At 40.8% G+C, this 13,327-nt stretch overlaps 2 protein-coding genes across 7 annotated transcripts in view; both read left to right on the forward strand.

Moving 5' to 3' along the window:
- The window catches only part of LOC139233189 (volume-regulated anion channel subunit LRRC8A), a 50,795-nt gene extending 40,749 nt beyond the window's left edge, over positions 1-10,046 (forward strand). For all 5 annotated transcript variants that reach the window (XM_070863825.1, XM_070863824.1, XM_070863823.1 and 2 more), the window contains 2 exons: positions 3,013-5,182; positions 6,560-10,046. In XM_070863825.1, coding sequence (XP_070719926.1) covers positions 3,020-5,182; positions 6,560-6,835 — 2,439 coding nt within the window. In that variant the 5' untranslated portion in view covers positions 3,013-3,019 and the 3' untranslated portion in view covers positions 6,836-10,046. The remainder of the gene's footprint in view (positions 1-3,012; positions 5,183-6,559) is intronic.
- LOC139233187 (volume-regulated anion channel subunit LRRC8D-like) overlaps positions 1-13,327 on the forward strand; it is a 69,769-nt gene that overhangs the window by 40,380 nt on the left and 16,062 nt on the right. The gene's annotated exons all lie outside the window — the stretch shown is intronic.

The raw sequence follows: 13,327 nt of genomic DNA on the forward strand, positions 1-13,327 counted from the left end.
AATCTGGAGGATTTGTCTCGGCTTTGCAAATAATTCAATGAATGAAAGCAAGACAAATGAATTGTAGAGTTTAGCAGGCTTCGAAATTCATTTTCAGAGGACTTTGTAACAAAGACCAAGAGTCCCATGAGTCTAAAAGAGAATTTGATAGACTGCGTTGGTGACTCTGTTTTGACGGACAATTTTAAAGTCATGCCTCTTAATCTCTCAATTCAAAGAGTTCCCTGAGTTGTTCCAAAAATCCATTGAGATACTTGTCTACTTTGCCTCAATGTATCTGTGTGAAGTGAGTTATTCTTTCCTTAATTATATCAAAAAGAAAGTATAGAAGCCGCTTGACTGTAGAGACTGATTTACATTTGGAACTCTCCAAAATTAACAGAGATTCCAGATAGGCTCATCCGACTCACGAAGATAAGGGTGTCATAAGGTGTTCTTTTATGTTCAAATTTATTCAGTTGCATACTGCTGGTACTGTACTATTTCTGTCTTAAGCAATATGTTACATCAGCCGAGAAAATATAATCCTCTTATTCTCTGCAAAAATACAGGGATGAAGTTGATCTTCGCTAGTAGTGCGAAACAGGCTCATTGTAAATCAGCAGCCCGATAATACACCACATCTAATTTCCTTTGCCATTCATTTCAATGGAAGAGAAAATCATGCATGGTGTAAAATAGGTTGCCACCAATAGTAAATTGAAGTATGGAATGGTGTGAAAGTTCACCTTTCATTCATGTGATTCGCTGACCAGGTGATGCCAGTAGTGTGATGTCATTTCACAGCCATCTGCATTTATCGATCTGCAGACTGGATTCTAATACCCGAGGTGTGCTACAGTGTAATCGGGGTAGAGTTTGGACTGTATCTTGGTTTGGGGAGATCAATATCTCTCTATTCCAGGTCTGAGGTTAAATGATGCTTTAATTTACTTTAAAATTAAATGGATCATACCAGATGCTGTGAGGTATTGACTTCCTCAAAACTTTAACTATGTTTTGTCACAAGGCTATTTTTTAGCAGATGTATGCCCATATGCTGTGGGAAAATTGGGTGAGGTTCAGGGTTTTATTGCTCTTCTGAAAGTTATAGCTCAGAACCCTGGTTTTTTAATAAATGTGGTTAAGGTCAGTCATGGGATAAAGATATTCTAGCTGCTGCATCAGTTTAAGTATTTTCAATTGTTATGGGGTTTTGTACATTTCAATATCTACTTGCCTTTATGCGACACATTTGCAGAGTGATACTTGAAGTGTGACAGGAAATATACGCTGGATATACCACTTTTATCATATTACTAGCAGATCTTCCATTGAGTTGCACAAGGCGAGTTACAGAAGATGTGACCAACAAACTGAGAAATGTTACAAGAAGCAAGTGTGACACTTGGAGGATCTGCGAGCTATATAAGTAATATATTACTAGTCAATCTCCTGTGGCATTGCGCCCCGTGTAGTCTGCAGGTGAAGCAGGGTTAGAGGCAACATTCCCAGTCTGGAGGTCCCGCGTAGACCGCTCACTGTCTTTTCAATGGAAATAACTGCATGTGCACCAAATTCTGAATGGGCCGCGCAGCCAGTTAAAGAGAGCACACACAAAAAATTACAGTGAACATTGGTTAGAGGGCAGGGGATAATTGGGCCAAGGTGTGCAGATGTCAGTCATCATTTTAAAGTCATACATTCTATCTTATTCTATTTCCATTATAATTATTTTATAATATATAATGGAAATATAAAGAAGGCCTGGTGTGTCCAAGATGTAGCCCATTGTCATTCCTCTTTGCATGCTTGAGCTCACAAGTGTCTTCTGCCGGCTTCGGCTTTTTGATTTCCTGACCCTGGAGGTTTGGAAAGGCCTGCTTCTTTATTGGATAGTTTAGACTAATCAAGGAACAGCTTTTATTTTTTTGGCCACGGGTTCAAAAAGCTTCTCATCCCTTCGGAAGCTTCAGGGAGCAGATATCGGTAGGGCTTGAGAGGTGGCGATGGAAGTGGGCTGCACTGGAACAAAGCAGACCAGGTGATGGATGACAGCGGCAGAGAGAACCAGACCTTGCTGGGAAGTAGAGATTACCAGCGGAAGCTGGGATATAGTGTACAATGAGACCCGCCAAGAAAAGGGGAAACAAGGCCCAGGCCGGCAATTCTGCCTGGAAATTCCTGTATGTGTTTTTTTTTTATGAATGGGTGATTTCTTTTTACATTTGGGTGTATGTGTTTTTTATTTATTACTGAGTATCAATGAGAGCACTGCACACCGTGTTACCAACAGCTACAAATCCTATGATTTGTGGAAGTAATTTATTTAAATGGTTGTGAGTCATGCTCCAGTTAATGTGAAAACGTGTTTATTGAAAAATAGTGATTGTATTAGATTTGATATTTAATCGCGATTTTGCCTGATGCAAAAACATGTTAATCTTATGATCTACTCACTTGTTGCGGCATGTGGTACTGGTCCAGCCTCCGCTCCAAAAGGTTGAACACCCCTGCCTTAAATGAACATGTAAGTTACGCACAGCTTAGAAGCTTAATACATTGTTTATTATCTGGCATAATGCTCCTGTCCTTCTAAAAAATGACCTATCCTCCACCATATCATGAACAAGCTCCAGAGATGCACTACATGCATTAATGTTTGACATTCTATTTCTATGATGCTCTTAATTCATCACCTCACTTTGCTTCCACTAGCACCACCACCTGTAACAGACCTGTAGCCGTTAGCACTGCACTCTATATAGTTAAAAATAGTCTTTCCATACAGACAACCCAAGTTTGGAAGAGTGAATTCTATAATTATGCTACACAAAAACAGAAAATGGTGGAAACACTCAGCAGGCCAGGCAGCATCCGTGGTGAGAGCAAGAGTTAACGTTTCAGGTCAGAGACCCTTTGTACGCAGTACAAAAATTTACAGTGCCCACATTATCCTTTGAGATCCTAGTGAGGACACTATCTTAGGCACACGTGTTATCTGCCATGACTTATTTCTCTCTCAATTTCCAGGTGCGTGATGATTCCGGTAACAGAACTACGATATTTTGCTGATACCCAGCCTGCCTACCGCATCTTGAAGCCATGGTGGGACGTGTTTACGGACTACATCTCCATCGTAATGCTTATGATAGCAGTGTTTGGTGGCACACTGCAGGTCACACAAGACAAAATGATTTGTTTGCCCTGCAAGTGGGTTATGAACAATACGTGCGTTGAGCCGCTACCCACCGAGTTGCCAACCGCCGAATACCCAAATGCATCCCTCCCGCCATCTTCAGTCCTTCCGCCATTTTCCAATGAACCGACGGGTATCCAGTATGACTTGGACCGGCACCAGTACAACTATGTGGATGCGGTGTGCTATGAGAATAAACTTCACTGGTTTGCAAAATACTTTCCATATCTTGTACTTCTGCACACGCTGGTGTTCTTGGTGTGCAGCAATTTCTGGTTCAAATATCCTCGGACCAGCTCAAAGCTGGAACATTTTGTGTCCATCCTTCTGAAATGCTTTGACTCGCCATGGACAACGCGGGCGCTATCTGAAACCGTGGTGGAGGAGAGTGACCCAAAACAGTCATTTGTTAAAATGAATGGCTCAATGGCAAAGAAATCCTCCTCGGTGAGTGAGGATGTGGAGGCCAGTGTACCCATGCTGCAAAGAACAAAATCTCGCATCGAGCAGGGAATAGTTGATCGCTCAGAAACGGGCGTCCTGGATAAGAAGGAGGGTGAGCAAGCTAAAGCTCTGTTTGAAAAAGTAAAGAAATTCCGTACCCATGTCGAGGAAGGGGATATCGTTTATCAACTCTACATGAGACAGACTATTATCAAAGTAATCAAATTTGCTCTTATTATTAGTTACTCACTTTATTATATTGCTGATATCAAATTTGATGTGTCCTGTATAGTAGACATTCAGAACCTCACTGGGTACCGTGTGTACCAGTGTGCTCATCCATTAGCTACACTGTTCAAGATCCTTGCATCCTTTTACATTAGTTTAGTGATTGTCTATGGACTCATTTGCATGTACACACTCTGGTGGATGCTACGGCGTTCTCTGAAAAAGTATTCATTCGAGTCCATTCGGGAGGAGAGCAGCTACAGCGACATTCCTGATGTCAAGAATGATTTTGCTTTCATGTTGCACTTGATTGATCAGTACGATCCGTTGTACTCGAAACGTTTTGCCGTCTTTCTGTCCGAGGTCAGCGAGAACAAATTGCGGCAGCTCAATCTGAATAATGAATGGACCCTGGAGAAACTCCGGCAGAGGATCATGAAAAACTCTCAGGACAAACTGGAGCTCCACCTCTTCATGCTGAGTGGAATCCCAGACACCATCTTTGACCTGACTGAGCTAGAAGTGCTCAAACTGGAGATGATCCTGGATGTCACCATTCCTCCGATCATTGCCCAACTTACCAACCTCAAAGAACTCTGGTTGTACCACACGCCAGCAAAGATTGAGGCACCAGCTCTTGCCTTCTTACGAGAGCACCTGAAGTCACTACATATTAAGTTTACAGACATCAAAGAGATCCCTCTATGGATCTACAGCCTGAAGAACCTTGAAGAGCTTCACCTAACTGGGAATCTGAGTGCGGAGAACAATCGCTACATTGTGATTGACGGCTTGCGGGAACTCAAATGCCTCAAAGTTTTGAGGTTGAAGAGCAACCTGACAAAGCTGCCACAGGTCGTCACGGATGTTGGAGTCCATCTGCAGAAGCTGTCCATCAACAATGAGGGCACCAAGCTTATGGTCCTCAATAGTCTAAAGAAGATGGTTAATCTGACCGAATTGGAGTTGATCCGTTGTGACCTGGAGCGAATACCACACTCGATCTTCAGTCTCCATAACTTGCAGGAGATCGATCTCAAAGACAACAACTTAAAGACAATCGAGGAAATAATCAGCTTCCAGCACCTACGGCGCCTAGTCTGCCTTAAGCTGTGGTATAACCACATTGCCTATATCCCCATTCAGATTGGCACTTTGACAAACATGGAAAGGCTTTACCTGAACCGCAACAAAATTGAAAAGATTCCCGCTCAGCTCTTCTATTGCCGCAAGTTGCGGTACTTGGATTTGAGTCATAATAACCTGACCTCCATACCACAGGACATTGGATTCCTTCAGAATCTGCAGTATTTCGCTGTCACTGCGAACAGGGTGAGTGTGTGCATTCAAACGTCAGCAATTAATGTATATGCACTATTCAGCTACATTTACATCTATTTGCCCCCTTGTGCCCATTGTTAGTGCTTTATTTTAATCAGCAGGGTAGGACAGTCTAAACATCTTTGTGGACTTCATTAATATTACTGCTTGCCTACCCCATGAAGAGGTATGCTAAGTAGTCCCGCCCTCCACTTGGTTGAGACTGGCAAAACTCTGAGGGAAGCTTGAGTATAACCTCTTGTGTAATGACTGGGATTTGATCACTGAAGCCCTCTAGTTTTGACATCTGACACAAGTATGTTTTATGTCTGCAGTATTTTGCTTTTGATTAACTTTTTAACCTTTCCAGTTTCCTGTTTTTTTTTCCCCCCATTACTTTTTTTTTCCTCCCACAAGTCTGAACTTAATTAGTCCAAGTATGCTGTAAGGGCAGAAAGTTGAGGCTTTATGGGTGTCTCCTCTGAGGCATCCATTAGCTGTTCTGCACTAGTTACTCAATCCTTGAAGCAGTGGCTGCCAGATCTTTGCTAGATTATTGTAGATAGCAGTTACACCAATGATTACACTATTTCGGCTTTGCCTTTACTTTTACAAAGCTGGAAGCCTTTTTAAGATACGGCCGTGACCGGTTTTTGCCCATGCTGAGTGTAAAGTCATTTTTTTTTAATTTTGTTTCTCAAACTAATTTGGTTAACATTTCAATATATCATATTAAACCTTCCCACAAAGAGAGTTAATATTGTTAGGAAGCAGATACACACTAGTCCTGCTCCACTCTCACCAGCAGAGAGATAAAATAAAGCCTGACTACTAATCTTTCCTAAAATAAAATGAGGATTAGAAGCAACTACTTGCAAAACTGAGAAATATTTTTAAGATTTTTTTGTAAATAAATCTCCAAGTTCCTCAGTGCAAATCCCACCATTGATGAGCTCACAGTGAAGTGGAGATGTGTGCTATACAAATGGACCTACTACTTAATAAAAATACTACTTTCTACTGTATTCAGTTTGTACATATTCTGTGCATGCATACAGTTCATGGAGCCAAACATAGACTATAATGTGCAAGTGATTTGCCGGGAGCCCCTTTATGAAGAAATGGTGTTTAATCCTTTTGCAGTTTAATTGTGTGTGTCTTCTGTTCTGTAGCCAGTGTGAAAATTACTTCCTCCAAATTTCTAATATTGTGTAATATGAGAGAATACTTGGAGAGTTTAGGAAAAAATCTTTGGTATTTTCTGAATAAACAAGCTCTTTTTTTTTTAAACATGTTACTTCAGTCCAACAAGTGCATCAGTTAAAATATTTGACATTTTTGTTATTTTTCTCTTTCTTTCCACCCCCCCCCCCACCAAATATCTTGCAGATTGAAACCCTGCCACCTGAACTCTTCCAGTGTCGTAAGTTCCGGACCCTAAACCTGGGGAATAACTGCCTGCTATCGCTGCCGTCACGGGTCGGCGAGCTGACAAGTTTGACGCAGTTGGAGCTTCGCGGAAACAGACTAGAGTGTCTCCCCGTGGAGCTCGGCGAATGTCGCCTCCTCAAACGGAGTGGCCTCGTGGTGGAGGACGATCTCTTCAATACGCTCCCGTCCGAGGTCAAGGAGCAACTGTGGCGAGCGGACAAGGAACAAGCCTGAATTTTATTTATATTGTACGGGGGGAAAAAGGAAAAAAAAAATCTTGCCAAGTTTTCAGCAGATTTTTGCAGCCTGCTGTACTGGAATGATGAGCAGATCTCCTGTTCTGAGCTGTTTGTATGATGGAAATGTGTCTGATTTTCTGTCCCTGGGACTGGTGCTCTCCATGGGGAACAGAGTGATCGACAGAATGGAATGCCTGCCAGTAACTTAACAGAATCACTTAAAGAAATAGCTGGTTTAAATATCTTAACACAATTAGTATTTCTGCTTTAATGAATCACAAAAAAGCTAACACGTTTGTAGCCATGACATGTCAACAGACTGATATTGCCAATGCCTTGTTATTTATTTAGCTGGTACTGTATTAGGGACCGGTACTGTGTCTGCCCTGAGCAGGCAATACAATCCTTGCATGAAACAAGCGGTGATATTTTTTTTTTTAATGAAGTCCCTTTTGATCGTCTTAGGCCAAAAAAATTCTAGTTCCTCATCAAGCGGATTTTTTTTTTGTTTAGCATGATGATTAAGCTGAACTCTCATCCTTGCCACCATTCCCTTTCAAATGGAGCAAATCACTACATATTATTCCTGAGTCATGTTGTCAAAACAGTTAAGGAGAGGGTGGGGAATTTCCGTGGAGGCCTGTTTTGCAGATGTAGGCAGTATTCCGAGAGGAGTGAATATTGAGTTTTGGGGACTGGCTGGATGTGTTTTTTGTAAAACTGTTTATAGACTAACGGCTAGTTTCTTTTTAAGTTTCAATTTAATTACGTTGTTTGGGGCGCAAAAAAGTTCCTGAGAACAAAACCTATCTTCCATGATATATGTAACTGTTCTTCAAAAATAATTCTGATTATAGCAGTGAAGATAAAGTATACGTGAGAAATGTTCCTCTGCTCCTCATATTTGAAGGAAGAGGCAAATCAAATTCTAACTTTTACCATAAGTTTACAGCCATTTAACTTAGTGGGTAAATGCAGCATGGGGCAGACCCACAAGGTCCCAGGTTCATTATTTGGTTTGTGTGGCGTTAGTGGATCTCTGCACCCTAGGTAAGGAAGATGAAAAATCAGCTGGGGTGGTGCAGGAGGGGGAACTGAGGGTTCCTGCTCCTGCTTACTATCCAGCGACCCCACCTGGAAAGGCATCTGTGTGAACCTTCTGTTAAAGACGGAATCGGGCTTGGTTGAGATGCCTTTGTTGTATAGCCTGTTGTCATTGTGTAAGCTCACGTATGAAGAATGGTCATTTGGAGGGTATCCAGAACATTGTACCCTAGCATTTGGAGAGGGTGGTGAATTGAAATGGAAAAGTTCATTTCAAGATTAATTTTTTTGATGTTTTTCTGTATGAAATGTTCCCCTCATCGTAGCATACTGTATTTTTTTGGTATGTTCTGTACACTCTCCCATGGTTAACCGTCTAACCCTACTGTTGATGCACCTGCATGCTGCGCTGTGGCTGTTTGCTCATGAGAATTGCCCCTGCTAGCTGGCTTCTGACCAGTTCCACCATTTAATCCTAGGCTAAAGTTATGTTGTCTCCTCTTTATCAGTTCTCTTCTATCCAAACCAGTTTCTGTCTTTTAACTGTCCTGGTCTTGCTGCTATATATTTGTTTAGATCAGCCATCTGATTCCACCAGTGTGTTCTGTTGGTTTTCCTGCTCTGTATCCGACAATTCCCTTGCACCTCCCTACTCTCTGCCCTCATCCCATCAGAAACAGAACAATGAAACGAGAGAGAGAACATATCAGCAATTTGAAAAAGTTTAACAAAATGATAGTGAGACTAGGACAGGAGAGGGATTGAGAAACAAGGAGAGACGGTAAAGGCAGATAGGGAACAAAGAACCATTTTTTTCCTTCAGGTAATATGCAACAGGCCAGTCAGCAGCTGAGAGAAAGATGGGATTACAGTTTGGGTGGGACCCACATAAACCTAACTTTGTCTTTTAAATGCTGATTGGTCTTTTGTGCTTTTCTAGTATTTTCTGTTTCTATTACAAACATTCATACTTACCTTTTTTCTTCTTCCCAATTCATTTTGACTGTTAGCACTATGTTGGTTGGTACTTCAATCATTGATAATACACAGAATTTTAAGTGTTCTGTGTACCATAATTTTGGGGAGAAATGGTATTTGGAGAGCTAGGTGGCTTTGGGTTAGACACAGGCCTGTCACCTATGGTATCTAGGTTCAAATCCAGCCCAGACTGAGGGGACCAAAGTTCCTTGGATAGTTCCTAGTGGGCATGGGCCTACTTTTAATTAAGTACTAATTGGCAATGTCTCACAGATAAGCATGGGTTGGAAAAAATGTCACATTGTTGCAGTCGTGTTTTACTGAGTTGCATTGTAGGGGCAGAGTCGAAGGAGCTTTACTGTGCATCAAACTATGCCTGACCTGTGAGAACTTGATACTGACACTGGGTGGCAAAAATGTACAGTGTTATGGCCCCCAGCACTAATATTCCCCATCCGGGGTGGTGGTGGGGGGGGGGGGGGCGGTATTCTTCAAGGTCATTGCCTCTGTTCTAATGTTTTCCGAAGCAAATGTATGTGCTAAGCTCTTTTTGTTGATGTTCAAATTACTGAAACTGTTGCAACAATCCCCATTTACTCACTAAGAATAAAATAGTTGTTGCAGTACGCTTTTAACAGAACCGGCTTGCTTCGTACATTAATTGGATGTATAACATTTCATTATTTTTCAATTGTAAATTGATGCTTCCGAAATGAATATGCCTCAAGCTAGTAGCAACACTTTTCTCAGCTTTGTTATTTTGACTGACCTATTAAATGTGTAAGTGACTGTAATTACTCTGGTTTGCTTACACACTTAATCAAAGCAGTAGAAAGTATTATCTAATGCTGTGAAATAGGTTTTATTCACAGTCTCCGTGTTGGAAACTAGCTTTTAATTTTATTTCTCTTTAAAATGTAACCAGAAATGTTGTTAATTTCATGTCTTAACAGGCCTATTTTAAAGCTGCTGTGTTTTCCAATGGTCAGCATCTCAGTTGGGATGTCGTGAGATATCTCAATAATAAACCTATCTTTTTTGAATTTACCTCTTGTCAGAATGGTAAAATCTGGCATTTTTACCTACATAAGTTGAATTGCTAGGAATAAATTGCAAGATTATTCATATTCTGCAGTATTGTAATTATTGTGTTTTTTATTTGGACCACGATGCTGCTTTCGAAAGTGAAGTGATTAATTATTTGCATGTGCTTCAATACTGGCTTTTCTCTTTCTTTCTATCTTTCTCTTTGTCTTGTCTGTCTCTCTGTGTCTCTCATGACAAGAGACTTCAGTTTCTGTAATGGCGATCTGATTTTGCATCACAGTTGGGCGCCTAAAGTTGTTCAGCATTCACAATCAACTAATCACCTCTGCAGTCGGAATAAACCAAATGGGCATTATACAGATATACAGAGAAAAAAAATAATTGTGGCATTCCTCCACGTAGAAGCACGTGCGCAAAAGCAAGCAGCCAGTGACCTTTATATACTGAATCTGATTTTTTTTTTAAAACAAGATCAGTTTAAAAAAAAAAGGTTTACTTTGTGGTGGCTAATAAGCTCCCAGGCCAAAATCTTAAGAAATTGTGTGTTGACTCTACTCCTTTTTTGAAGTAAATGAATGGGTCTTCTGCGTGTTCATAAATTTAAAATGACGAATAATCTGCCTCCCTCACCTACCCTTCCTTCTTACAACTAAATTTGTGTTAGTCACCTGTCCGTCGCCATTGAACTAGAAAGAATAAGCATCAAGAATGTACAAAATATGCAATATCAATCGATATAAATATTACAAATATCTATTATAACAACTATATGTAAGTCTTAAGTCAAATTATATTAATTGTATAAAATTAGATGTAAATGTGATTTTCGCTACAATCTCTTAATGATTCCCGCTCTAAAGTATGGAAACTCACCATTTACCTTAGTGTTTGATATATATTACTGCACATTGCTGCTGCTCTAACTTCTAATGTCTTACTTTCTGGTGTTGCTGCTTGTCTGCCGCATATACTCGCGTATCAGGTGACGTGAATAAGATGACTCCCCTCCTCCCTCTCCACTTAAATTTACAGCCAAAAGTATCTGGCGGAAGAAATTATTAACCAGCCTTTAACTTATAGGCTAAGATATTCGCCACCATTGGTCAAGTTTACAGGCAATTCCCTCTTTAAAGAAAAAGCTTGCATTTATATAGTGCCTTACTATCTCAAGATGGCCGAAGGAGCTTTACGACCACTGGAATTACTTTTCAAATAAAGTCTGGCAAATGCAGAAGCCAATTTGTGCCCAGCAAGGATATACAAACAGTAAATGAATGCATGTCGAGACAATGGGCGGAACTTTGAACTTCAGGGGCGTGAAACAGGCGATAGCGGATCAGCCGTCCATTATACAACCCCCGACCCTTATTTTTCCCCTTCTATTTACTTTAAATTATATAATTGTAAAATTAGACAAAAGTGATTTTCTCTGAAATCTCTCTCTAATCTCATGATCCTCTCGTGTGTATAAACTCACTCTTTACCTCAAGTGTTTCATGCATATTACTGCAAATTGTTGCTGCTCTGACTTCTAATGTTTTATTTGCTGGGAGGGAGACATGTTGGCTAAATGAACGAGAACGGCCTGCTTTTTTTCCCCATCATGCCATGAGATATTTTTTTGTCAACCTGAACAGTGTCCACTGGATGATGGGCTCAAGTCCATCGTGGACCTGAACCCACAATCTCTAACTAAGCCAGACTGTTACTTTTTTCTCTTTACTAGTGATTGATTGTGATTTTTTTTTTTTGCTGTTCCATACAAGATGCAGCACCTGACCCCAGTCTCTTACCCTGGCGTTCCATGCTGCAATGGAATTAGCTGCTGGTGGCAAGATCATTTTGGTGATTGATCAGCTGATCTGCAGGTATTTTTTGTTGCCCGTAGGATTGAGTCAGGAACCGAATGAGAGTGGGCCCAAGTTGGATGTAGAGACTGTGCCGTCTCTAGTATTTGGGATGGGTTGAGCAGATTGTGGTGGGAATTTTTTGTTAAAACAGGCAAGAATGTGAGAAAAAAAATTAAAAATAGAAAGCTTAAAAACACAAAATAAAAAAAGTGCCCTTGTGTGGATCTGATTGTCCACGCGGTACATATGTACCAATCAGAACCCCATTACATTATTAGACCTATAGTGTTATTTTGTATAGTTTGTTGCTAATCTTGTAAAATTAATTGCAGAGGGCTACTTTGGTGTGGGATGACTTCAATCACCTGAGTTGTAAGAAAAGTGATGATCAAACAAGAAAAAACGTACACTGTGGCGATATGAAGGAAGCATAGTCTCCCATATTTCAGTTGACAACTTTGTTGAGTTAAATGTTGACTTTCACTGCGCTGCTACGCAAACTGAGAATGATGAGATGACACACAATAGTGAAGAGGTACAATAGTTGCTGCTTGAGGTAAGAATATATGATTAACCAAAAATGGTGCTTCCACAGTGGTCACTTATTGAAAACGACCAGTTTCCTAATTAAATCCTGTCATTCCTCACTTCTAACACTGCAACAGCATATTAATAGAACACATTTTTCTTGCTTTTCCGTGTAAATTATATTTTTTCTGAGATCTGCGTGTTTTCATATACTCGCTAATTTGTCAAATTATATTCTTAGCAAGGCCAGTGGGAACACTGGAGTAATTTAGATAGAAATTGCAGGGCTTTTTAAGTGGAAATTTGAGCTCTAGATTTCTTTCTTTAATTGAACTCCAGTTTTGGTTTTCTGTCCGTACTGAGTTAAGCGATCTCAGCCAGGCTGGCAGTATACATACCACATTTGGTCACTCCCTGGGCTCGGGAGGGGAAAGTATCAACCCAGGCTCCTGCTCCCGGCCATATCAAGTGCGTCCAGCCAGAAAATAAATGTGAGGAAGTTGGGTGAGAACCGGGTTGGATTTGGCTGGTTGCCTCTGTCGTACAAGCAAATAGGTCTCCTGTACTTGTTCAGGCTCGTATGCAAAATGGTCACTTGGCTGAGGTACTGGAAGGCTGCCAGCAGCTGAGCAGTTCTACTTCCACAGGGAGATGACTGGCATTTGAGGTGGAGCTGGTGCCCAAATAAGGACATTGTGTATGTATATTTTTAAATTTAAAGTGTGGCCATAAGTGAGCTATACAGCACCTCAGTTGGTAGGAGCAGAGAACCAAATTATTTGCAGTAATATGGAAAGGATGTATGTGCACATATATAGAAATGATTTTAAACTGATTTTCTTATTTCACTTACCAACTTTCTTCCCTCACCATTTCTCTTTGCTGGCATTTGGTTCCGCAATGATGCACCCATCCTCTGGTACATTGCCCAGGTACATAAGAATTAGGAACAGGAGTAGGCCATCTAGCTCCTCGAGCCTGCTCCGCCATTCAACAAGATCATGGCTGCTCTGGCCGTGGACTCAGCTCCACTTACCCGC

This window comes from Pristiophorus japonicus, chromosome 20 (assembly GCF_044704955.1).
Source record: "Pristiophorus japonicus isolate sPriJap1 chromosome 20, sPriJap1.hap1, whole genome shotgun sequence".
Lineage (NCBI taxonomy): Eukaryota > Metazoa > Chordata > Chondrichthyes > Pristiophoridae > Pristiophorus > Pristiophorus japonicus.